Source organism: Macrobrachium nipponense, chromosome 44 (assembly GCF_015104395.2).
Source record: "Macrobrachium nipponense isolate FS-2020 chromosome 44, ASM1510439v2, whole genome shotgun sequence".
In the NCBI taxonomy this organism is placed as follows: Eukaryota; Metazoa; Arthropoda; class Malacostraca; order Decapoda; family Palaemonidae; genus Macrobrachium; species Macrobrachium nipponense.
The window spans coordinates 35,414,858-35,442,761 of NC_087221.1; the positions used below are offsets into that span (position 1 = coordinate 35,414,858).

General features: G+C 36.5%; 1 protein-coding gene across 11 annotated transcripts in view; it reads right to left on the reverse strand.

The window, feature by feature from the left end:
* Positions 1-89: 89 nt before the first annotated feature.
* The window catches only part of LOC135204179 (uncharacterized), a 56,447-nt gene continuing 28,632 nt past the window's right edge, over positions 90-27,904 (reverse strand). For 2 of the 11 annotated variants that reach the window (XM_064234238.1, XM_064234239.1), the window contains exon 3: positions 13,324-16,005. In XM_064234238.1, coding sequence (XP_064090308.1) covers positions 13,719-14,645 — 927 coding nt within the window. In that variant the 5' untranslated portion in view covers positions 14,646-16,005 and the 3' untranslated portion in view covers positions 13,324-13,718. The other 9 variants (XM_064234240.1, XM_064234242.1, XM_064234241.1 and 6 more) reach the window with 9 other exon arrangements.

Consider the following 27,904-nt stretch of genomic DNA (forward strand, 5'->3'; position numbering starts at 1 on the left):
GCTGGGGAAGTTACAATTCATTCAGTATCATGGTACTCACCCTGGTTTCATCTCGAAATGAAATGCATTTACTTTATTGTGGTATGTTAATAGAAAATGGAAACACAGGGTCAAGATAGCACATTGGAAATTGCTTAATGTTATCTTTTCGAACATCAAAAGTAACAGTAGGGCTTGAGTTAGGATTTTGGGAGCATTATAAAGTGATCTAAATGGTAAAAGAATAAGTCCATATTTTCTCTCCAGGTACTTTTTATTTATTGGATTAAGAATCCAGCTTTAAAGTTGCATTTATATTCAGGGCTTATGATCTGAAAAGTAATATAGTTAAAAGATTTTCTATAAAGCTTTTTTTTTCCTTTGTTTAGTACCTTTTCAACTTATAAGACAATTTTGTAGTCTAACCTTCTATTATTAACAACTTTATTTAAAGAACATACATAAATAGTTAAGATAACCCACAGTAGATAGTAATTCCATGTAATTTTTAGCTTAAAACAAACATTACACCTGTCATTCCATTCAAGAGATTTGTATGCATGATGCATTTTGTCTGAATAGTAAAGAACATCATAATAACGTACATCCTTAATAGAAAAAAAAAGTATAAGTTGAAAGTCACAGTAAACATTGGAATATGCTTTTAACAGGCTTAATAGTTATGTTGTTTTCTGTTTGCTTCTCTTATAGACTTTTAAAGGAATGAAAATTCGTCAAAGTAAAACAGTAACAAATTCGTTATCTTCATCCTTTGTGCTTTGGTTACTCATTTCTAGAACAAATGTTTCTGGTTAACATTGGGGAATTGTGTTGAATCAGTATTTTATTTTTAGTTGAATATCTATCTATTTTCCTGAAATAATTACTCGTTAATTTATTTGTGGGTATTGGGGAAAATTTATATTTTGTTTCATTTATGCCAAATATAGTATTTAGGATTAATATTGAATAACTAACAGAAAAATTTTTGTGCAGTATTCAGGATTGTGTGATTACTAATGATTTTCATATCTGTAATTATGACAATTTTGTTCCAAAGATGCGTCCTCATCAGTCATTAATGACTGATTTCTCTCATAAATTCATTTATAGACTGTCCCCAACATGTGACATTTAGTTCATTCATTCTTTAAAGTATTAGTGCAGGTATTTGTCTATATACATAGTATTACCAAAAGTAGGTACATATGGCAAGGTGCTATAAAAATGTTTTGAAGTGTGCAATATGTACTTAAGTGATGAATTCTGCACATATATAAAACATTGATTAGGTAAATATGTGTTGAACGTCATGCAAGAATGGAGGATCAAATATTTTTTTCAGTCATGCAAGAATGGAGGATCAAATATTGTTTTTCAGGGCTCTAAATCTTAATGTTCATAATTATTCACGTCTTTTGTTTAGGAACCTAGTCCAATTGTTTTCTTACCTCTGTCATAGGTTGGGGACTATAATATCAGTAGTGAATTTTATTGTAATGTACGTACCTTTAGAGCGTACACTACTAAGTTTTTCATCTTTCACTTTTGCAGACTTTTTGCAATAAAAAACAAAACAAATAGTTTAGTGTGTTCATTGTTGGTTACCTTCAAATCAAATGTTAATTCATTAGATTTAAATTTCTACAGAAATTGTAGCAGAGAGGTCAGTCAATTTCATTGAAGAGCAACCAAAATCATTCTTCAATAAAGATACAAAACTAACAAGGCCAAATAAAGAGAACAATACATTCGTTAGGTAGCAACAGTATGAGAACCTGGAAAGCACCCAAATGTAGTAAAACATAAATTGACAATTCAAGCTTTTGGAAGGGGCTAGTGCCATCAGTGCACCTGACAAGGCTGTGAACATTACTTAAGGGTCATGCAGCATCCCTCTTTTCATATTCTCTTTCATCTGACCATCCACCCACTGATAACAGTTAGATTCATTGTGCAACCGCGAGGTATTCCTCCTGATACATACATCTTTCAAACCTCACTATTGATTTGCCTTTGTGCTGAATGACCTTATAGGTTGCAGTACTTGGCCTTGGGACTAAATCCTATATTCTATTCTTCTATTCTATAAGGACAGCAGGTGGTAGACTTTTTAAACTTATCACAAGCTAAGGAAAGTACAATGCATGCAGGGATTCAAGAGGAAATTATTAAGTTTGCAATAATGGCCTAAAAATATAGCCATGTAGGCCAAGAATTTGGATATATGTTGTGGGAAATGTTTAATTTTATGAGAGTGGAGTTTGAATAGATTTCAGTAATAAAATGGAAGACGTCAGCAAATAATGAGTTGGGTGTGCTGTATTAATAAAAGAGAGTGCACCTAAGAAACTGGATATTAAAGCAATAAAGAAGAGAAGCTCTATTAGTCTACTAGCTTGCTTCTTTAATATTGGAAACAGGTGGCAAAAACATAAAACAAGATATGGAATGTGATCATGTGAACATGAGTGAAACGATGCACTGCTGAAAGAATTAGTGCTATTATTGAAAAGGATATCTGAGAAATGAAGAATTGGAAAGAGAGAGAATGGATGGGACTTTAGGGAAGTTCTGAGAATGTTTGCAGCTGCAGGTGTTGGGAACATGTTAATTAGGTTAAGGCCATTTTGTTAATTCACGGGCCAATTGCTCAAGAGGGAAGAATTTGCTCCTATGAGTAAAATATGAAGCAACATAAACGATGGAACTGTCAAAGAGTGAAGGACGTAAGATCAATATTACATTTGGTTAATTTTGGCACTATCAGAAATGACTAGCAGTCTTCAAACAACTTTAAAATTCTCTCGTGGCCAATTGCATTTCAGTGAACCTATGGAATTTCCCACAGTGTTTCGACTGGTTTCTTGTTCGTATTTCGGTGATTTAACAGTGGTTGATATATATTGAACTTTTCAAACTGGATACTTAACTAATCGATAATGCCTGTAATATAACATGTTTTCTTATTGGAAATATTTTCCATTAGTGGGGCGTTCACGAGTGAATACAGCAGGGGGAATGAGGTGTTGGCTGAGAATCGGTAATCTGTGGTTTATTCCGCGCCTATTAAGAGTTTCCTGAAACGACCTTCTAAATTGCTCTCTTTTCCTACAGCTTTTCCTCATCCTTTCCCTCAACCGCCCCCCCACCCTTCACATTCCTCCTCGTAACTCACTCTCTCAAGATGGTTATACACAGAAGGGGAGGAGGTACAATATTTAAAGTCCCTATTCCGTTATACAGCATTACTGGAATGAAAGAGAGAGATAACAAATGAATGTGTAATAAATGTGAGATTGCATTATAGATTAACCTGATAAGTTTGGTAATTCAGTCAAAAAATGTCCTTCATTCGTCAATTTTTAATATGTAAATATACTCGAAGCTTGTTAATGAAAGGCCATCATTTGCATACTCCTGCCTCCTTCCCATAGCCCCACTTCCCCCTGCCCCATGGACCATTGACGATGACCCATTAGAGACTGCAGTCACTGCACTAAATTTTCGAAAGTCCTCTAGATCCGGATATTTTCGTTGATTTCGGTTTTAAGAAAAAAACTGTATACAAACATATAAAAGCAATTTCAGAATTGAAAGGTTTTATGGAAAACAGCACAAACTTAAGAAAATGAAGAGTGTGATAATTGTTTGGGATAGTTGTTGGGGGGAAGGGGTGGTTTTGAAATAGAACTCCCATCCATCCTCCCAGGCAGGTTGCCGTTTTGAAGAATTTCGTCTATTAGTGTGGCTTCCAGGTGACATCTGGCAACTCTCCGTGGCTTTTTCGACCACAGGCCAGGGCACTGAAGAAAAAAATTCTTCACTCTGCCTTTTTATGTTTTAGCTATAAAGCATATCCTGCTTATTTATACAAATGAATTTTTATTGAAATCCTTTGTTTCTTTGTCAAAAATAATTTACATTAAACTGGTGACGTGTAGTTTTCTAACATCACGGAAAATAATTCTACATCGGAAAATACGCACTCTAACCATTAAATTATAAATAAAGTAAAAAAATCAGATGAACTGCATATGGTAACACTGCTAAAAGCCAATGTTGTGAGGAAATAACGGGCATCACTGCAGCAGTCCCAGGAATTTTGACAGTCTCTGTTCAAGGCTTCAGCGCGTCGGCACCATATAAGACCGGAAGAAGGTAGGATATTTATATCTAGAATAATTATCTTCGTGATTTGCATTCCGGGAATTTTACTGGTAATTTGTTAAGTGCGTAACATAAATCCGGTGTTCAGAATTTTAATTACCAAATTTTAATTAATTTTGGAAAGTGAAATGAGTATTTAAACCTACCGGCCTTCAATGAAAAATAAATTGCAGTTCAGTCGTCAAAAAGTGATATAAAAATGTATAAATGGAAATGAGACCTTCGGTCCATAAGTTTGCAATATTTCTACTGACCAAAGAAAAGTCAGTTAGGCTGGATAATGAACCGGGACATGACTTTGTGAAGGAACCAAGACCCACGGGAGTGGACATAAAACCTGCAGTTAGGAGTGGGACACAATGTCCCATATAAATGGGCAATACAGAGGGACTTCTTTCGTCATCAGAATTCGCTAAAGCAGTGATAGTTGGGACTTTTTCGTTAGCTATTTCTGCAGCTGGATAATTCTTATATTTAAAGTTTCTTAGCGTAGACATTATGCCCATGATTTTTTAAAATTGAGTAAAATTGGCGAGATTCCCTATCATTATAGTTAGCGTCTCATTAACCTGAAACTCACAATCTATCATGGCTGAAGACACCCTAGGGAGTTGCCTCCTTACTGTCACCCTGGCCGGCGTCCTCCCATTCCTTGAGCAAGCACCCACTGAGTATTGAAATTTCCTAAGAGCTCATCCACTAATACCCAGAACTGCAGAGCCAACGTCTGGCCGTAATCATCATGTAATGATGATAAGTTACTCGTACATGTCCAATAGTGCTACTATTACGTAACTATCTCCAGTGAACTGGGTCGTTTTAAACTCCTTTATCGTTTTTAAATGTAAATATGGTGACTATTTTATATTCATTCAATAGGCGTGCCATTAGGTTCTTTACGGTATTTTATCCTCATACCGTAAGCGAGTGTCATATTAAGTTGTTCTGCGGTAATCCCACTATCTTTTAATTTCTTGATAAGATGCCTAACTGATCATGAGTGACAAGAAAAAAAAAATAAAAAAATCTTCTGTCAGAACTTGAGATGAAATGAGGTTTGTGATACTGGTGCATTTTGTTATGGGTCAGTGTCCAAAAGTTAGCAGGACTGCAGTTTCTTCGCATTGATTAGTATTTTCTATTCTAACCAGAATTAAATTAACATTTTTGTTTAGTCTTATTCAATTTTATAATTTGTGTATTTCGTATTTGATATGAGGTTTAAAAGCAGCACTTATCCCGGGATTAGTCTGTCTCTTTGGGTTTACACAGCTTTCTATTTATTCTGTATATACATAATGATCCCTGAATCAGTGCAAAAATATGGCCAGGATCTTTTTTAAATGTTTTCTGACTTAGATGTTTACATAACTATTCTTATAAGCTAGTTTTTACAGCCCTTATAAACGCATTGTAATTTAAGCTTTCAGTGGACGATCGTAATATAGTACGTAGTTTTCCCTGGAATGAGTGAGCTGCGTTTTCCTTGTCATTATCCGTACCAGTATCTGTCACTGGAGGCTATAGATGATGATCCTATGAAGCATCGATCCTGCTGGGGTCTCCGTCTACAAATTTCCCACTGAGAGTTGATGTGAGCCATGAGTTGCTGTGTTGTTCTCTCGTGTTCCATTTTCCATGTGTTCACGATCTGGGCCCACACGTGTTCATTCACATTCATATCTGCTCCTTTGCTCGGCTATTCAAGAAGAGGCAGGTTATCCTGTCCGGCAAACCACTCTTGAACAACGCGAGTAGTGTGAATGGGACTCTGGTCGTGCATGAACAGGATGGGCCCTGGTGGGAAGGGAAAATTCCTTTCTCGTAACGAAGGCAAGAAGGAGGTTTGCAGCAGCTCAACATACTTAGCTGCTGTAAATCGTCCCTCGATGCGGAACACATCACCCATACCATGCACACACACCCAGCCCCATTACGTTGCAGGTGACATGGCCGGATCGAACCACCTCAACGATGTCACGGGGTTCACATCTCAATGAGAGAAAAAAATGGGGGTGTATAATACAAATCATATATATACCTTTGGAGAATTTAAATTTTCAGTGATGAACAACACTGAAAGAATTCTATTGTCTAATTATTTATTTAATTATCTTTGAGGAAAAAGAGCAAATGATGCAACTGTCCCTTACCTAATATTTATCTCAGAAATAGCACTCTTATTTATGTTTACTCCCTTTATATATTTTGACAGTCCACTTCCGTGGAACAAAATCTGAAGATTAATAATTAATAAAAAGAAGAATGGAATTGATGATTGATGCAAGTAATGATTTTGCTTATCATACCGAGTTCTATTTGTTCGCCAACAATGCAGCTTCCCATGCGATGTGGACGAGAAGCACTTCTCGTCAGTAGAGATGACCCTGCCCCAAAAGTCCAAACCCTTATTAGCATGACGTTGGGCAAAATCAAGCCTTCCTGCCTAATGTCGCTCCGTCAAGAGCTCCTTCGTCGCTGGAGCTCTGTGATGAATCCCAGCAGCATAGAGTCTGCGTTGTACTGTCATCGATGACACTTCTAATCCAAGGTCTTCATGAATGGCCTTGGCGTTGGTTAAGGGTTGCTCTCGAGCCGCCCTGATAATGGCGTCATCCTCATCTGGGGTGGTTTTCCGTGGACCCCCTGGCCTAGCTAAGAGAATATATTATCTTAAATGTTTAACTTATAATTTGTATAACATCGCAGTCAATTCTAGATTCTTCGAATTTTGTACTTGATGGGTTGATCATAATTTAGTAAACATGGCCGTATATTTTTGGTTCCAAAAGCATATCAAATAGAACGAGATTACATATATCCATAATATTCTCAATTTGGTTGGTGGTTATTAAAACTGTAAATCATTCCTGAGCCATCAATGAAATTACATTTAATATATAAACTATAGTTATCATAAGACACACAATGACTGTGACGGGGTGGGCACAAATAAAATGCTCTTATAGGCTTAATTTTACCGAGACAACTCAATCGACTATCTAACTTTGTTCATGGTTGAGGTCGGCAAGGGCCAACCACCCACCGGTGTGGAATTATGGAGGTACACCTGAAATATTACTGTGGTGTTGGAATCGCTGTGGGATATCTGTAGTCTAACCTAAATTACAATAGCGAGACGAAATACATTTAAGAAAGAAACTTTCAGGTTAAATAACCATGAACAATGTAACATATCCACCAATCATTCAGCATAAACAACTTACGCAAGTCGTTCAAGTTCCCACTCTCCTCCCACCTTATCCACAACTGTACCGTGGTGGGGGACACACCAACATCACGTGCAATGGCTCGTATCGAGAAACCATTGTCGCGTAAAGTGACAATTCGTCCTCGCAGCGCCAGATTTGTGTCCCTTCGATTCATGGTGAGTGGTATGAAGTCTGACCCATTTAAAAATCCTACTGAGGATCTCACCTCCGTTGGGATTCAGACTCTGTTTCGAGTCGAGTAAAACATTACCATGCTTCATATATCATTATATCGTTTCTCGATTGTAGGATTAGCCAATAGGGATCATAATCACCATGGTATGAAATAAAGATACTACTGTAAAATATAATATGCTCACGTAATTATTGTTCCTGTTAATAATTACATTGAGAACTGAATACTCGTTGAGCACTGCCTTGTAAAATGAGCTCGGTAAAAGTGTTCGCGAATTCTCTAACCTATTTCTCTGTAACTAAGATTCATATAAGTACGAGATTTTGCTATAGTGTACTACACCAGTACCGTAATTTATAGAGTATCATGAATCACAAATTATAAAGAATAGACACTTGTCCTGTACGAAGAGGCAAAAGGCTCGATTAGCCAGAAATGGATAAGAACACAACATTATAAAAAAAACTTCGCCTACCCTCTCCCTCCACCCCCACTTCCACCCCCTTCCCCTTCCTTCCCTCACCTCTCCTCCCCCTCCCTTCTCTCTCTCTCTCTCTCTCTCTCTCTCTCTCTCTCTCTCTCTCTCTCTCTCTCTCTCTCTCTGAATGTTACTTCAGTTTAAGTATATTTTGTACGATTTTTTTTATCTATCCATCTATGTAATCGAATAATAATAATTTACAATGTTGTTTATATCTAACGATTCATTCGGTTGTTACCTGCCAGCAAGGCTGGCATTACGGTACGGTACGGCACGGTTGATATTTAGCCTATGTGTACGGTACGGAATTAAGCAATGACAATTTTACCAAAGTATGGTACGGTATAGTTCAGGTACGGAAAAGATGTGCAAATTCCGTACCGTACTACCTTACCTTAGGCATGGATATATTTATTACTTTTGGTCTACGTTGAAAAAAAGGGATCAATATTAATTAATTATTAATAATAATAACCAGTAATATAGCATTTTTTAGTCTTTTTTTACTATTATTATTAGCATCAGCAGCAGTAGTAGTAGCTATTACTATTTTTATTTTAAGGTCAAATTTTTTTTCTTTCTTTAGTGACTATTGACTTGGGTTAGGAGTAAATGATTATAATTATTAGAGTGAGAGATATCTTCATGTATGGTGGAGTAGTAGAACGATAGACACTGTGATTGATGGTAAAGCTACTGTTATACTTGTGTTTGGTTACCTCCTTCGCAATCTTCATTTGGACTCAAGGCTTGTATTACGAAGGTGAAGAAGAGATGGCCGCCTAGGAACATAACTGTCGGCATGGTAGCAGAAATCCGTTTGTCACGCAACTTTTCAACTTTTTTTTTTTTTTTTAGCAAAGAGAGAGCCGCCAATTGCCTACAGAATGGTTTGAATAGGTAACTGGTTATAGTTGCTCTATGTGTTACAAATAAAAATTGAGCATTTTTACCGGACATTCATTAGAGTTAAAGCCTTGTATACCGAAAAATTATAGCAAAATCTCGTACTGATACCAGTCTTCATTACAGTGTTATTGACCAAAAACGTGACTGCACTGTCTGTGAAACCCACAGTAAGAGAACTTTACCAATTACAAATAAACATTACCTTTTATTCAGGCTTGGAGTAATTGTCATTTATCTGAAATGTTTTTAATTACACGTTTTGAAGTTAACAGCAATTGCGGTTGTTTTTTATTTATACTTAATGGTAATTGTAATTGTAACTGAAAAGTTCAAAAAATAAAGTACTTTATATGAAATTGTTATCCTAGAGCAGCCCTCTTACTTTTTGAGAACTCATCTTAACCAAATGCAATAGAGCAATGTTTTGAGTCGCTAACCAATTTATTTATTATATTATTAAGAGAGAATCTTAACAAGCCAGCTACCAATTCTAAAAAAATTTTTATTCCATTTATTTCCTTTTTTTGTGCAAAAAGTTTTGTGAAAAATTTTTCCAATATTTGAGTTTTGTATTTCAGTATTATTGAAGTTGTAATTGTAATTCGATAACAGGTCAGGTAATTATTATGATTCTAATTGTAATAGACATAAAGCAAACTTAATTACCCCTAACCAGCTTATATTACATAAGATATGCGACAGTAGCTACTTCATACGAAATGGATGAGCATAAAAACAATGGGAACAAAAAAAAAAATAATTTTATGTATACATGGGAGAAAACTGATTAGAAATTCAGTGATTTTTCCACTGCACTTCGGCTTCTATCGGGGTACCTGTGAATTCGCTCTACGAGAAAGTGGGCTTTCAATATGTGCTGTTGCACAAGCGTCTTTACGTCTCCCCTACAACAATAAATAAATGGAAAAGGAGGCACGCTTAGACTGGGAAATTGACCGACTTTGGATAGCATTTATTCATTTCATTTATTTATTAATTTTTTTAACTATAAACCTTATAAACCCGTGAAATTATGAAACCTAAATTACAGTTGCCTTGGTCCTGTTGAACTATAATAGTGATTCTTTCTCTTTACTTCTCAGAATACCAAATAGCGTTCCCATAAGTAAACAAGCCATAATTAATCTTGATTATCTGCATGTTAATTACGTATTTCAGTTCGAAGACCTCCACCACGAATGACCACCCGTTAGGATAACTACGACATTCGACGAGCAGCATAAGAAGATCCTTTTACCAATACTATTGCTATTTGTGAACGTCTGGCATTAAATGTTTCGGCTATGACGGTGCGAAGACGTCTGCATGAGGCAGGAATACCTCATAGAATTCCAGCCAAGAAGGAATTTCTCGCCGAACGGCATCGTGCTGATAGGCTTGCCCTTGTTCAATTTTGGTCTCGAGTCGTATGCAATGACGAAAGGACTTTTACTAGCAGAAGTCACGACAGAATACATAACTGAAGACCGAGTAATATAAGGTGAGTTTCTATAATCATTAATAATAGTCAGACTATAATAATTATAAGCAAGGGTAATATTATAATCAAAAGATAATAATTTTGTCAATAACCATGTATTTTCCGCTAATTGAATTATATTGCCACGAGAAGTGTGAAAATAAAAATTCTTCATTGAAAACGCCCCATTAGTTCTACTATGGCCAGCTTCAATGCATTAAGCAAATGCATTATTAATGATATGAATATTTACGAAGGCAAACTTATAATATAGAGTACAGCCTGTTTACTGAATTAAACAATATCATATCATAACAGACTGTTGCAGATCAAAGTTAATGCTATTATAAGTATTAATCCTTGCAGATGAATAACATTCTTAACTTATAGCAAGGATTGTTACTTAGCATTTTATTTCCCCAAACGATATAGCATTATTTTCCCTATTACGAAAAGCAAAGCGTAAATTGTTAAATATTGAATTTTCCCTTCAGATACTACAGAAGAAATTTACGAGGTGACCAGGAATGGGCATGTTCACAGGTAAACGCTGCTGGGGCTGGATCTTCTAACTATCAATATCTACACAACAAATAATAGCAAATGAATACCTTTAATCATCACTAGATAATCATTGAGACTGTTGCTTGTTCTAATAATCTAAATTATGCAACTTTCCAAACTGTACTTACATCCAGTGTTGCGAAATCTATGAATAGTGTGGAATATCCTATTATTTGCAACATTGATGTTGGAAGATAGACGTTCAAGACTATATGACTGTCCATCGTCCGCGTAGTTCCAACTGAACCTGGGGAAAAATATAATGTCATTATAACTGGAACAGCAGTCAATTTAAATTGCTATTAAGTGGGCACTGATAGCAAGAATTTTCCTCTAATTCTTAATAAGAAGTAATATTCAATTTTGTAGTTTATCGATGATAAAATCAAAATCCCTCTTTCTATTGTATACACTGCAGAAAGCATCAAGTATGAAAGTTAAGCATAGAATATCTTTTGGTAACTATAAAGAAGTTGAATCCTCTAAAGCCACAAATGAACAATGATTTAAGTTTTGTCCATTTGCTTGTAAACCTGAAGTCAAACCGAGCAAACAAATATTTTGTAAAGGGTTAGGAGGAAAGTCAGCGTGTGAAACACCCACTTGCTGAGGTGACAAGCCATTTTGCGTAGTACGTACAACAACCATTCAGTACTGACCTTAGTGCAAAATTAAAATTGTGCTACCCAAATGAATCTCTGAAAAATGTTATTAACACAAAAAGATCATGCATTGCGGAGGATAAAAGCAGACATCAGAAACTAAAATCATATTGTATCAGGCTGAATGGAAATAATCAGCTGAAAATTTTTATTAAAAAAAAAAGAAAAAAAGAGGAGTATATATACATACTAAATATGAAATCAAGACAAAACATCAAACATCCACTGACATGAAGGCATTCCACTAGTATGTCTTAGCCAAATGAAGCAGCAACACATCCAATGAACCTCAAAATGTTGACCTTTAAAGTACTGTAGCTCTCTCTCATCCCTGTTTCAGTCACAAGAATTTTGAGACTACCCAAGAAATACTCTGGCAGGTTTCTTGTGTCATTATAATGGACAGAGACCATGTTTTTACCAAAAGTGACCAAGTTCGTTCGCACAGACACCAGTTGAAGCAAGATGGAGCATTTTTGAACATCAAACGGGTAGTAGAATACGTCAAAGTGGCAGATAAAATGACCACTGCAAAGACAGATACCTTTTAGGTACATAGTTTTCATTTCAATTTAGTAAAAATAGCATATTACAATATCCCTCGAAAACCTAATTATGCTACGCACAATGCAAAACACGAGAATGAACTTTTCTACTTAATGTGAAAGTATATTACTTGGAATATCAAGCTTTTCAAATTCCAATGAAACAAGGGAATTTCAATGTACAGCATACAACATTCTGATACTATAATAAATTCTCAATACTGAGCACCAATATACGTAGTGGAAGGATTTTCCAAGAAACTGGCCCAGACCCCCTGACTATTTTGGGACTTGTTTACTTGAACAAGTCACACTATCTTATATACATATAAAGACAGTGTAACTGCACTTTTATAATACATACCTGTGACGGTTTCTCTGTATCAAACTGACCGACTCTCCGCTGTATACATAATCTGTCAGTAATGAGAAAAAATTCATGACAAGAGAGGTAATAGAATCTGCTTGTTAATAAACTTCAAAATGAACACTTTATTACATGTACTGCTCTTTAAGCAGATGGGTCAAGTGCAAAGAGAAGAAAAAAAATTGGGTGATGCCTTTGTTATGCAGCTCATGGAAGTACTTCACAGCCATACATGAAATTTATCCTAAGACAAGTTTGATCTTGCTATGTACTGGAAAACTATTAATTTTTTCCAAAACTGCTGTAGACAATATACTTAACCCATAAACTATTCCAATAAATGGATTTCGAAGTATGTCTCTTCAAATTATAAATATAGTATCTTTGTTTACTGACTGATACTACTATGGATTTCTACTGTATTTATATGTAGCACATGACTATAATTACCTTTACTTTTTTTACCTTTCATCAACTTACTCATCAGGACATCATTGAAATTTTGCTCCAGTGGAGAGGCAAATTCTTTCACCTTAATTTCTTCTTCCAACATTTCCGTCTTTCCATTATATGTATTTGGAAATTTGACAGCAGGTGTCCAGATGCGTGATATCTCTTCACCAGATAGCTTGTTAGCATCCGATATATCTGCCAGATTGACATACCTCAAACGGGAGTCTCTCCACATGATCTCACTGGTTATTTCAAGGTTGATTGTTTGCTGAAGGCTACTAATCTCGACAAATCTTAAAATGTGGATAGTAGCACTGAGATGGAGGGCTTCTCCATTTGTTTCGTTGTCAGGCTGACGCTCGACTCGGTATCCAGAAGGCAGGGTTGACCAAAGTGCAGTTATGTTCATCAGAAAAGTCAGTGCAGTTGTCATTGCCATTGCAACGTTTTTCTTTTGGGATACAATCACCATTGGAGCAGCTGAACTGAGAGTTATCGCAGACTGTGAGGCTTAATAATATAAATGAACCAGAGTTGTGTTTGCACATGGATCTTTCTAGCTTCCAGCGTCTGCGTCTTATTGGATAGAAGTCCTCAGAATGCGCTGGGAGAATAGCAACCGTTTCATTAACTGTTGTATCAAACATCTGCCATTCCCTTTCAGAGGTTTTAAAGATCATGTACCCATAGTAACCATATATCAGGGGCTTACCTCCTTTATATCCAAGGACTTCATAGAAGGTCTCCGCTTCATTTGCAAAGCAAAAGCCCCTCTCAACCGAAGAGGAGTCGTACGACTGACTTCGCAGGGAACACACGCTACCCACTTTATTTTACATGAGGTATCAACCCATAAACCACTGGGAAGGAACATCAATGCGCAGTTCTCTCCATCACCACCGTTAGGCTCAGATAATTCAAAAGGAGGATCATTAACAATGATGTTATCAGTAAGTTTGTGCCATTCTCCTTCAGACTGTTCATCAGTGATGCCAATCCACAGATGGTAATTTAATTTACATTCTTTAATAAATTTCTTTGATTTATTGTATAAAATATTGTTTTCTGCATGATTTACAGGACTGTAAACATGGTAGCCAACTCTTCGACAAGTGAGCTTCGACTCTTCCATGTCAAGAGTTTCTGGAAATATGACATATTCTACCTCTTGTTTACACAGTTCTTTTATATCAGCTTCTTCAACAGTTGCCCCAAATACTTCTACATCTTCTCGATCAAGAGAAAATACATCCCCTAGGATAAGTTGCTGGCAAGCAGCCTGCTTTGAGATCTCGCCTTCAGTAATTACCTTCTTCCAGATGTTAAACTGAGAAAAGTACCCTCTGAAACACTGGTCAACTGCATATCCACCAGCAGGTATATCTTGCTCTCGTCCATAAGTAATAATTCCATTAAAAGCAATGGTTTTATCGCTAACAACTTTGCCAGTTGCTTTCTTCTCTCCATTGACATATCCTTTATAAAATCCTTCCTCAAAAATGTGACAGTAATGAGTCCACTCATTTAGCCTAACAGGGCTAGTGAAGTTTGTGATGAAACCAAACTGCCTCACGCCATTATAGTAAAATCCATGTTGCATTCCTCTTCGATCTGATAATACACGCATTGTCAAGACGTTTTTAAATATAGAAATTTCTGTGCAGTCGACAAGTTTTAAAGACTGCCATTTTCTGTTTTTCTGATTTAAATATTTATACACTACAGTGCACTGCAGACAACAATGACAAGTTTAAAAAATGAGAGTACTACACTGTAATCATTACAACTTCTTGATTTACTAAGGTAAATCATTCCCCGGGGACATGTAAGGAACAAAGTTAATGCATTTCATGTTCAAATTACAAAGATACTTACTTCTCTGAGTATTCACAGAACCGTTTTTAAGCGTTAATGTTCTCAAAGTAAATTTACTGGCACGGTTTCTATTTACCTTTGAAGGTGTCCTTCCTGTGCTTACTAAATAAATTTTGAAATAAACAGCAGCGATCTATTCAAAAGCTTCACTTTTTTCAGAATAGAGATAACTGACATTCTCAGGCCATGTACATAAAATAGCAACTTACTTTCAATCATAATAACCATTAATTATTATGCAAATAAGGAAATCTTGTAACTGTAAAAAGCAACGGACATAACCACATTCCTTCATAGAAAAGGATGAAAAGCCTTTAATAATTCCTCTCTAATTTTCTTTTATCATTAACGCAAGTGACAATAAGGATAAACATTATTGTTCTAAAGACTTACGACTAATGATTTCTTATTGTTGGTGGTACTATTGAAATGTTAACGATTTGTGTTCTGAACTAAGGAACACAATTACCAACTCTTTTCAAAAGGGGAGAATTTGTTGTCTTTGTCAAAACAATGTTCCGAATCACGATAAGACTACTGGCCACAATTAGGCCATTGATTGTGCATCGACGATGTCAAGTATTGTGTTGATGCGAAGAGGCATTATAAGTTTACAATATACTGATGGTATCCTTACGTAACACAAATGCCATAAAACAATGCATCTCATTATCAATGAAAATGATTAACAATCTGATCTTGAATGATAATTTTCACATGTAGATTTAAATCCTCAGCAACTCTCCTATGTAAAGACTACATAGGTAAAGATCTTGAGATCACTCTCCACACTATATATATTTAAGAGATTGAGAGAAATTTATAAAGTTGTTGAGACATTTTTGGTTTCTTTTTCTGCTTAACAGACATATATTACAACTAAAACAAAATAAGTATCAATGGCATGTGTAAAGCTATGCAGGTGTGATGTGAGGGGTTTAGAAAAATTACAATCCATTTATCATCAGCCTGACATATCTGAGAAAACTAAAACATGCGTTTTCTTACCGGGGATATTCTTTGAGAGAGATTATACCGTATTACCACGTCTATTGTCGGAACTGGCCAGTTATCAGTCGGCATTCCAAACACCTTCACGGTTCCTCCGATTCCTGGAGGCATTCAAGGTTTCCACATTAAGGCACAAAAGCAAAAGCTGGCGATGAAGAAAGTTAAGCATTAGGAGATATTCAAGTCGGATGAAGCAGTTAAAATGGCAGGTAAATTTAAGTTGTACTTTTTCGTAGGCGTTAACTGAGGCATTAACAACCATAATTCACAACAATAAATGCAGCATGCGCAAAAGAAACACAACCATGACGTCACAGAAGACAAGAACTACAAGGTATACATAAAGTCACCATAATGGAAGTAATTTTCAAATATGCAGCAAAGGGCAAACTGGATTAAAACTGAAGAGGGTTAGTAGATGAACGAAACTAATCGAAAAAAGGGATTAAACGAGAATGTAAAAACTACTCAATATGCACGCAAACAAAAATAGGCGTCAAACAAGGCGCTATCAGTTACAAGATGTGTGGAGCCAAGAGCAAGCAACGGTTAAACGAGATTTATAATTCCGAAACATATATGAAACAAACAGGAGAAGATTGTGCATGTACAGGGGTGCCGGAGAAGGCAATGAGGACAATTATGAATTAAGAATGATGATATGTAAGGTTAGCGGCCAGAAGCTCGGTAGTAAAAAGAATTATGTTAACCATATCAGCACAAGTACGTGTCAAGCAAAATTTCAAATGAAATCTAGCAAATGTTCAGCATGAAAGGAGGAAGTGTTATTCAACACTCGCGTGAGCATGACCTCATCAGCAATTATGCACAAGTAACAATAATGAAGGAATTAAGAACCATATATGGGTAACCGTACTAGGAGCTCAATATTTATTAAGATCAGCGCTAATAAAAAATGAGATGTTCGACCAGAAACATAACTAGCTCTAGTTGTAATGAAACAGGCAAGAATAATTAAGACAGGAGAAGTATCAGTCCATGAAGAACTGAAAACATGCTAAAACGCAACAATAGTACACAAAGGAATGTATACTACGTAACTAGGACTAGAATGAATTAGGTAAGAAACTACACAGGGCGCCAAGCGCGATTTGCGTAAATATGATGATGCTTACTACGTGAACATGTGCATTCAAAGGGGACACCAAAATGTAAACAATTCTGCAGCCCTCTGTACTTTAATTCGCTCAGTACAATATGCACCTATACAGTTTCTCGTTGAGGATTTTGTGACAGACGTTGAGGTCATTACGTACCCACAAAGACTATCAGTTTACACGGTACAAAAATGAAGCACCCTGCATATTATGAAGCAGGATAAGGCAAGTACAGGAAGGAATTAAAAGAGCAATCCTATATTAGGCGGCGCTCAAGACAAGCCCAGGAATGGGTCAGATGAATGAAGGAATGCTCTTTTGTTGACAAAAAGTTCTGTATTTGCCCATTTACGTTATCACGAAGCTTCAAGCCCAAGACTTAACAAAAGAAATAACTATACAAATACTTTGTAACTTGCACTGCAGAGTTTCAGTCCAAATTATTTGCAACAAATTTTCAGAGAAGGGTTAACAAGCTTGTGAAATTTTCTTATCTTTTCTGTACTAGAACTAAATGTTTCCATGTTAGACAGTACACTAATGCAATAAAACTGCAATAACATGAACGTAACGAAGTCTTTACTGATGTGAAAATATGATCTATATTCCTGAGGAATATACAGGAATTGAGTTACGTGTCACTGTTATTCAAATTTACGCTGACAGTGGAACACAATTCTACCATCTACACAATTCTCATGCTATATAATCTGGATGATGGCGGAACAGACTTATGATTTCGGTGTAAGATTATAAACCAGATAAGGATTCAAAACTAAACTTGGTTGACATATGCACCAGAAGGTTTGATGTACATTGAAGACAAGAGGATTTAGGAATCAGGATGGCCGTTCAAATTCAGATGGTATGACCAACCTTTCCAATGGAGCCTGGGACTCTGACCATGTCACTTGATAGCCTAAAACATCTAAAAATTATATTATTTAGGACAATCAAAGAAACCCCCCCCCCCAAAAACAAAAAAGGGTGGGGGGTGGTTTTTTCTTTGATTGTCCTAAATAATATAATTTTTAGATGTTTTAGGCTATCAAGTGACATAATAACTACAAACTCTCAAAAGGTTTTGTCCCTAAATCGAGATTTGAATTTTTCCTGAATATTTCTTCCTAGCTATAGTCTGATTTTTCGGCGGGGCTTTCGCTGAACTTACGAAGTTGTTGCTCTTTTTTTTGTTATTACGTGCTTATTTACTGTTCTATTTTGATAATTTTTTTTGTGCATGTTCCAGGTGGATATACCAACATTCTGTCAGACTGAATTTCTATTCAAGACTGTAGTTTCTCACCAATCACCAAATAACCTTCAGTACAAGGGCCCGGAAATTTCCGTTTTTTCACATTTTTTTTCATAAAATCATTAATTTTCCCTGTAGGATGATAAAAATCACAGAGAATATGCATTATTATAGTGCTAATAATGCCTGAAAATTTCATTAGCCTGTCTTGATTAGTGTATTTTTGGCAAATATTTTTTATGATTTTTTACAATCGGGACCCCCCCAAAGTGGAGACTACCCTAATGGGCCTTTTATACTTTAGATGTATCCTGTTTTAACAGAAGAATTTATTTACACACACACACATCAGGTCACGCAAGGATTATCTATGCCACCCTTGAGCCTCGTGGTAAGAAACGTTAATTATAGCTACGCACGCCAGTTCAGGGAATGTGCAATAGCCTTTTTTTTTTTTTTTTTTTTCAAAACTAACTCCACAGAGGAGTGCCTATGTATTCCCAAAAAGCGCACAAGAGAAAGGGTAATTAGAAACATATAAATCACTAAGCAATGCAGCGAAGCCACTGGTCTCAACTAATAAGTTTAATAACCAAGTGTGAAGATAGAAGAAACGCCATAAAAGCTATTTACAATAAATGACTGCGACCCGCCAATCTAATTACGCGAACAGGCCATGTAAATATCAAATTGCCTGAAAGAACATAAATATCCTCTCGCCCCAAATGCATAATCGCCCAGTGTGTGTTCGTTCTATTTGCAGAGCCAGTTCGCCCCAAATGTTTTTACTGTTTCGTTTCAATTACACAAAAAAGACCAACGATGATTACTGGATGCATTTTTACAACAATAATGATTATATATATGTATATATGTGTGTATGTAAATACATTCTTATGTTAAAACAGGATACATCTAAAGTATAAAAGGCCCTTTAAAACACTCTGGTTTAAAGCTAAGGACTATATTTCGGTGGACTGACTCCCACCCTTATCAAGTAGTAAATGAAAGAAGTTACACTGGCGAAATATTTAGTGGGAGATATGCCCTTAGATTAGGAGTGTCAAACTCAAATCCTTTCGAGGGCCAATTATGCACTTGGTTATGGTCTCGAGGGCCATCAAAGATTTCTTATGACTCATTTATTAAGATTTGCAATAAAAGATCCTTATTGCCAGGTAATTATAATATGAAATAAATTAATAAATTATTGTCATATGAATGAAAGGTAAAACTTATTATGTCTTGTTTTAACAGTTTAGTAACTCAGTTCTAACAGTTATAGTAGCTCGAGTTGAAAAATCTCTTGGCACCTCGCGAGCCACTTAGACCATCCTGCAGGCCAGGAGTTTGACACCCCTGCCCTAGATGATGCCTGGGGTCACTTCTAATCTGACGGTTCTGTCAACTGTCTTAATCTGCCTCATCGTTGCCTTATGGAAGATATTGTCTATATGGTCAGAGTCCCAGGCTCCATTGGAAAAGTTGGTCATACCATCTGACATTTGTATCAAATTCGGGATGAGCTCCAATCCATGGTATGGGTCACGTTATTTATATGATGGAAAATTGCCGAACTATGTTGTCCATTTCTGAATAACCACTTATGTTGAGTTAATCTTTCAGAGAGACATTTTCCAGTGAATCCATCATATGACTAATCACAACCCCTACAGGAGTCTACGAAATCCCCTGTAATTATTATTGAAGGCTCAGCGATGAAGACTGCCATATGCAAGGCAATTAAATATAAAATGCAGATTTATATTTAACTGCCACAATTAAAATAAGTATCATACTTCAAACCACCTTCATCAGCAAGTGCATCATAAAATTATTCTTGTAGTAGATAAAGTCAGAGAACGTTAAGTAGACAGTGAATATAGAGGAAAGGTAAAATCATGTGTTCAAAGCTCCAATGCATTCTGGAAGCCTTTATCACCCAAAGCAACATTACACATTCTGGAAGCCTTTACAAGCTTTAAAAATAATAAAATTTGACATCTACGTATATAAGAGCTTCTTTGTTACGTTTGTTAGTATATGATTTTTTTAAATTCATTCTATTTTCATTGTAATTTCCAAATTTTCCAAAATACAAGTCTTGTTTCAGCACTAACACCCTTATAAATTTATATATAAATAAAAATGGCAAGAAAAAAAAAGTTTTGAGGAAACCAGAACACAACTCAACAGAGCTACGAAACTGCTTCCAGAATATTTAATTTGAGATTCGGATAACTTTGGAGTTATTTAACTACAGCGTCTAGTAGGAAATTATCATATTTCTACCTTTGAAAACCGTCAAGTTTTTACATCGTCCACCCCAAATTCAAATTAGAAGCCAAGTTTAAAACAGCGAAACCTTTTTCTATGTTTATCAATGATATACAACCACAATGTAGATATTGTTTGCTCATTCGACTGTTATTATTATGATGTAACACGACTTGTAATGTCGAAGTGTGGAAAAACAAAACAGGCAGTCAAGAGATATTTGGCAAAAAAAAAAAAATGAATAAATAAAGAAATAAAAAATTAAATAAATAAAAAAATAAGGAGGAGGAATGCAAAATATATATAATGAGGACTCTTCCTAAAATGTAAGTTGCAGTCTACGCGTCACGAAATCCCTGTTTAGCCCAATCTTAGACATTGAGAATAAGTAGGTTCAGAAGGTGTAACATGAGGAAAACGTGGCAATTGCGCTATGAAATAATGGTTAAGAGAGGGTGGATAGGAAAACGGAAGAAGGATAATATGAATGAAGGTACAGTAAAAGGAATGAAAGGGGTTACAGCTACAGGCCAAAGAGACGTTGCAAAAAAAACCTGTAGTAATGCCTACAATAGCTGCCTACGGGGACTACACTGCTAAGGCAAAATTAATCAAACAAGGCCCTTATGCAGTAGTTAACATAGAAATTTTATATGACAAATATTTGATTCGCCGGGCCATTTCAAGAACAGTCACTGCATGTAAATAAACGCCACAAGTGACGTGTCCTGAGGCATGATATGTACGATGTCAACAGCGCCAAACCAAACCCTGAGACTTTCCCCTTAATTCATTTCAGGACATACTCTTCGTGTGAGGCGTCATTTACACCTATCATAAATGAACCTTCTGGAGAATTCAAGTGTGTGTGTGTGTGTGTGTGTGTGTATACAGTACACAGACTTAAGCATGAAACATTAAGGGTACATACCTAGAGACTAATGGCAAGGCGCCATCACCAGTCTTACCTTTGTTAACTAATAAAGATACAAAAAGGCAAAGGTTGTATAACTTAGCCTTCATTTCTGTTTGGTCTTCATGGGCAGCTGGATGCCTCTGTAATAGAAAAACACCGACATATAATGTACCTTACTCTCCCTCAGTAACTCTTACTACATAATAGGGAAAAAGTATTTCACTTACGCTAATAATAATAATAATAAAAATAATAATAATAATAATAATAATAACAATACAGAAAAAATATAAGCAATTAGCAGTACCCACGTTACCGCCATCAATACAAATCCTGATCGCTACGCTGCCGTTTTCTCGTAGAAATGCGACCAGCCTCAACCGGGAAAGGACAAAAGAAAACCGACTTTTAAAATGAACCTAATTTGGAATTTGGTGCTAATTAAACCAGATGCAAATTTATATAATAAACAAAATAATTCATAACATTTCTATTCCAAGAGCTGAAAGTGATTGGGATTATCTTGAACAACTAAATCATTCTTATAATTGAAAAAAACTAATTGAGGTGCAATTGTAGGACAAACTAGAAAACTAATTGAGGAGCAATTGCAAGACAAACTGGAAAACTAAATGAAAAATAAAAAGATACTGATATCCAAAAGCCAGTGGTTACCAACCGTGGACTGAAGCGTATGTGTTATAATATGCTAACGCACGAGTACGTATTATTACGTACACCAGGAAAAAAAAAAAACCGGTCTTTACATTTCTTATTCATGCAGGAGGAAAATCTATGTTACTAATGAATTGTTTATAAATTGTAGAAGAGCACCCTTAAATCACCACTGCCAAAGGCGTCAGGACGTCTGTATCACTTACTGAAGATTTTTATATGAAACTTTTCTTTGGTAGCGGAATACGCCCGAGTAATTTTCATTAGTATCCGACGCAAATTATCTTAAACGAAATCCAAATGTTTCCATTACATTTGCCTTCATTCTACCCTAACATAGGCATGTTTATTTTTTCTCGGTAAAACACCTTTTCATAATAGACGCTATTCTAAAATGGTGTTGATAATCCTACACTCAACATTACTGACACACAGATGTCAACAGCTAAAGTGTGAATGTGTCAGTTATCACTTCGTTTTTTGGGAGTTGCTCTTTTGTCAGAGAAATTGTGTCTGTTAAAAAAACACGAGCACGCACACAAATTGTAATATATATATATATATATATACTATATATATATATATATATATATATATATATATATATACACCTACATATACACGTCCTTACTTGTATGACATACCAATAACTAACTTGGAGCTGTGAAGCCAGTCTGAACTACCACTGAAGTGACAGGCGGAACAGTGAGATGGCGCCTTCCTGCCTTTTCGATGCAGACTGAACGGAAGAAGCCGAAGGAAGTACTGCCAGGCAACGGAGTGTCACGGGCGGTTTTTCCCTGCCACGACATTAAGATACGACAAGAATAATACTATTGTACATATGCACTGTTGTCAGTCTTCTTGCCTGGAGACACAGGTCGGAGAATGGTAGTCATAGTTGACACGGTGGGTATGAAGACTATCGTTTACGCTGCCTGGAAAATAGGGTAGGCCTGTCCTACCTGCTATTCCATGATATTCCTTGTGAGTATGGGTCTTACTACTGATGAGGCCAGGTGAGGTCTTCCCACTGGGAGGTAGTTGAAGTGCTGAATTCCATTTTAGGGGTATTGAAGAAAATTCCTGGTACTCAGCGTGTTTCTTTATTACTCATTACATCATGCCAAATTTCTCCCAGGCCTAGTCTCCTGGACTTGATTAATTTACCTAGTCTTGATTAATTTACCTAGTCTTCAGAACTCCTGGACTAGTTCTCTGGACTAGATCCCCTGGACTAGATCCCTGGAAATATTCATTTTATTTAATTTTTATTTCCAGCAATCAATACAAGCGCAGTTTAAAACTACAACAAAAAAATAACTCTTTATATTGAGACTTCAAAAAAAAAATATATCAACTACAGATTATGGAATTGATTTTCTCATAGGATAAGTATCAAACATGGAATCAATTAATAAGTGTAAACCTTTTGATACTCTACTCCACACAGTACTAAATACTTGTACACAATAATTCAATGGATAAGGTTACCTGAAAGATTTCTGAGAAAAAACTAAAACTAAAATGAGGTAAAATTAGGCTAAGGTGCCTTTAAACAGGATATAGTCTAGCCTAAGCTTCTTCAGAAATCGTTAAGGATAGCCTATGCAAAGTTTACTTGGCTGATATTTGACTAGGTTACAATAGGCCACAAGTTAGGTTAGTTTAATGAGGGTACAGGCTAAGTTCTATGTAATTTAAGTTTTCCATGAATTTATATACATATAGCCTACTAATATTTATCAAAAATAGTCATAATTCCTCATTCAAAAGAATTAGTCTAGGGTAGGCCTTCTTAAATTACTGTATAGCCTAGTCTAAGATCATGCTCAGCAGTGGAAATTTCCATGAGAGGTACCCTTTGGCACTGGTATTTGCAAAAACTTTATACAAACAAAACACTTATAACTGCTTTTTTTAATGTTTTCAACCCTGTCAAACGCTAAGTTACAACTCAAACTAACACAGCAAAATTTCATGACAATTAATGAACGTGAAGTATCTTTCACGACAATGAAAATCTTTCTCGTTAAGGCACTGCAACATGTCTGACTGGGCAGGCAACTCTGCACTTGAATTCTCGTCTGCTACTGTTCTTCCACGATAGTGATCTGTTCTATCTAATGAACTAATGGTAATATTACAACTTTAAAAGCTTACCTCGCAAGGGATAGATATCATTTGCATCATTAATTTGGTAAAAATAGCCAAAAATGAAAAAGAATGGACCGGTTGACGTCCTAACACTCGAGAGCATTCGTGATTCTTACATGTGTTGCTAGTGTTACCAAAATGCAGACGAAAGATTCAGGGCAGCGCTCCCATACTCGAGTGAGAGAAAAACAAAACAAGGGACTGGCTACACTGCCACACTCGTCCACAACAGAAACGAAAACATTTCACAGTTCCAATCACTTACAATAGCAGTGTAAAGATATTAGAGGAGGATGATGAATCAATTCCTAAATAAATCACTAATAATTAAAGAAATATGTTTTTCCCATTACAAAGCTTTTCCCTCGGGGAAGAATTGATTCATGTCCACTCTAATATCAAGGACAACTTTTCCTAACGGAACCAAACAGCTCCTTAGATGGGTCTGCGACTGCGGAAAAACAGGTCTTGTACAGTAGAAACAAGCAATGATCTCAACTAGAGACTAAAGGGGCTCTTGCAACAACATAAAGCAAGGATATACTTGAGTACTAAATCGGGACACTACCCTATAGGTGTGCGTTCAATACAGCTTTCCTAATAGCTTTGTCTAGCCTAATACTGGGGTTAGATTGACTCCACTTACACAGGATGTCACATCACTCTGCAACAAAAGAGTTCTCCACATGTGTAGAGAGAATTTACTCCTATTGAGGCGTCCTAATGATTATCAAACTCACCAGCGCTATTGGCTAGAAAAGACTCTAAACTTGAATCTCAAAGGGGTTTGGAAAGTGGTGTACTCTATCCTCTAAGATGTACCAAACCAGTACTACAAGAGCAAAACTCTGACAATTTCCTATAAGACAAGACCCATAAGACACAATTGCATTCCCAACTAGGGCACTATGTGAATTCTTGTACAAAATGTTTTACATCATTCCTTGGTTCATTACCTGGAATGTGAGACGTTTGTGGTGTAGACATTATGGATGGTTGAGTGTTATGGATGGAGGTTAAGTGTTGTATTGTCCCCTGCATGTCAACCAACTTCAGGTCCAAGTTCTTGATTTGACTTGATAAATCTCCCACTTGAGACCAAACGTCCTGGTAGGATTGAGTGAAGCTCTTAACTGTCTGTAATGTTTGTTGTGTTTCTTGTTCTAACTGAATTAGATCTATATATGATTCATCAGTGCCAGTCGCCATTGCTACAATATTTCAAACACTTACATATATAATCAAATAATACAATGTAAACTACATCAAGAGGCAATGCCATACATCTCCCTACAGAAATAATGAATATGCATGTAAATAAGTCATGACCTTAATCAGACAAAAATCAACAATATTGTATAATGAAATGCATACAATACGACAAAACATTATAAGTGACCTACATAATATATATAGGCACAGTGGGTCTGGATCAATAGCACTGGGCTACAGATCCAACACAGCTGCCACCAAATGTCACGGGCGGTTTTTCCCCGCCACGACATTAAGATACGAGAAGAATAATACTATTGTACATATGCACTGTTGTCAGTCTTCTTGCCTGGAGACACAGGTCGGAGAATGGTACTGTCATAGTTGACACGGTGGGTATGAAGACTATCGTTTACGCTGCCTGGAAAATAGGGTAGGCCTGTCCTACCTGCTATTCCATGATATTCCTTGTGAGTATGGGTCTTACTACTGATGAGGCCAGGTGAGGTCTTCCCACTGGGAGGTAGTTGAAGTGCTGAATTCCATTTTAGGGGTATTGAAGAAAATTCCTGGTACTCAGCGTGTTTCTTTATTACTCATTACATCATGCCAAATTTCTCCCAGGCCTAGTCTCCTGGACTTGATTAATTTACCTAGTCTTCAGAACTCCTGGACTAGTTCTCTGGACTAGATCCCCTGGACTAGATCCCTGGAAATATTCATTTTATTTATTTTTTTTTTATTTCAGCAATCAATACAAGCGCAGTTTAAACTACAGCAAAAAAATAACTCTTTATATTGAGACTTCGAAAAAAAATATATCAACTACAGATTATGGAATGATTTTCTCATAGGATAAGTATCAAACATGGAATCAATTAATAAGTGTAAACCTTTTGATACTCTACTCCACACAGTACTAAATACTTGTACAGGTAATGACCGACTTACGACCTATACAACTTACGTCTGATCGACTTTACGACTATTATTTTCACCCTTTTCGGCAGAACGTGCATACGAAAGTACGATACTTTTTCCTGCGGCATCCGTGCATCTCTCGGGTCCCGCGCTCACTCAGTGTTGCCTGTAGCTCCGTACTGAACGCATCTCTCGCTCTGCTGTGTTCATTTTTCAATAACTTTGTGTTAATTTTGATCATTTTTGAAATGTCTGCCAAGAGGAAACTGTGTTTATCTACTTCTCAACATGCCAAGAAGGAAAGGAAGGCCATTGACTTGGACACAAAAATGACAGTGATTAAGCAGTTCGAAGAAGGGAAGAAAGTGAATGTGATCGCACGTGATATGAAGTTATCTCATTCTACTGTGTCCACGATTCTTAAGGATAAGGAAAGGATTCTGATGCTGTGAAAGGTTCTGCACCCATGCGATCGACAGTGATTACGAAACAACGCACTGCCCATCCATGAAATGGAAAAATTATTGCATGTTTGGATGGAAGATCAAATCCAAAAAAGGACACCGTTAAGCCTATTTACTGTGCAGATGAAGGCTAGAAGTCTGTTTCAGACTTTGAAGGAAACGTGCTGGAGTAGAGTATAAGCAAGAATTTTTGGCAAGCGTTGGCTGGTTCAAGAGGTTCAAAAAACGATTCCAGCTGCATAGTGTTCGAGTGACTGGAGAAGCAGCGAGTGCGGATGAGGAATGATTGCGGATGAGGAATGAAATGATTACGGACGAGGAATCTTCCAGAACAAACTATTTAATGTTGATGAAAACAGGCTTGTTCTGGAAACGAATGCCAGAAACGCACTTATATCCATAAGGAAGCCAGTAGCATGCCAGGATTTAAAGCTTTTAAGGATAGGCTGACTCTACTGCTGGTGGGAATGTCGCGGGGTTCAAGCTGAAACCCTTTTTAATTTATCATTCAGAAAACCCCACGAGCGTTCAAGAATGTAAGCAAGTACACTTTGCCTGTCTACTTTCGCTCTAACCGTAAGGCATGGATGACGCAGACACTTTTGAAGACTGGGTTTGTCAACTGTTTCATTCCTCAAGTGCGTGAATACTGCCTAGAGAAAGGAATTCCTTTCAATATTTTACTGCTGCTCGATAATGCGCCTGGACATCCACCTCACTTAGCTGATCTGAATCCTGATGTGAAAGTGGTTTTTTTGCCACAACACCACTCCAATTCTTCAACCTATGGACCAAGGTTCGATTGCAACATTTAAGGCAAACAACTATTTAAGAATCACCTTTGCGCAAGCCATAGCTGCTCTAGATGCCGACCCAGAACTATCCCACGAGAATTTTGGAAACGCTACAATATTCTGCATGCTATCAGAATGTGTCTTCTGCCTGGGAGACTGTGACGGAGAAGTGTATGAATGGCATATGGAAGAAGTGCGTTAAACGTTATGT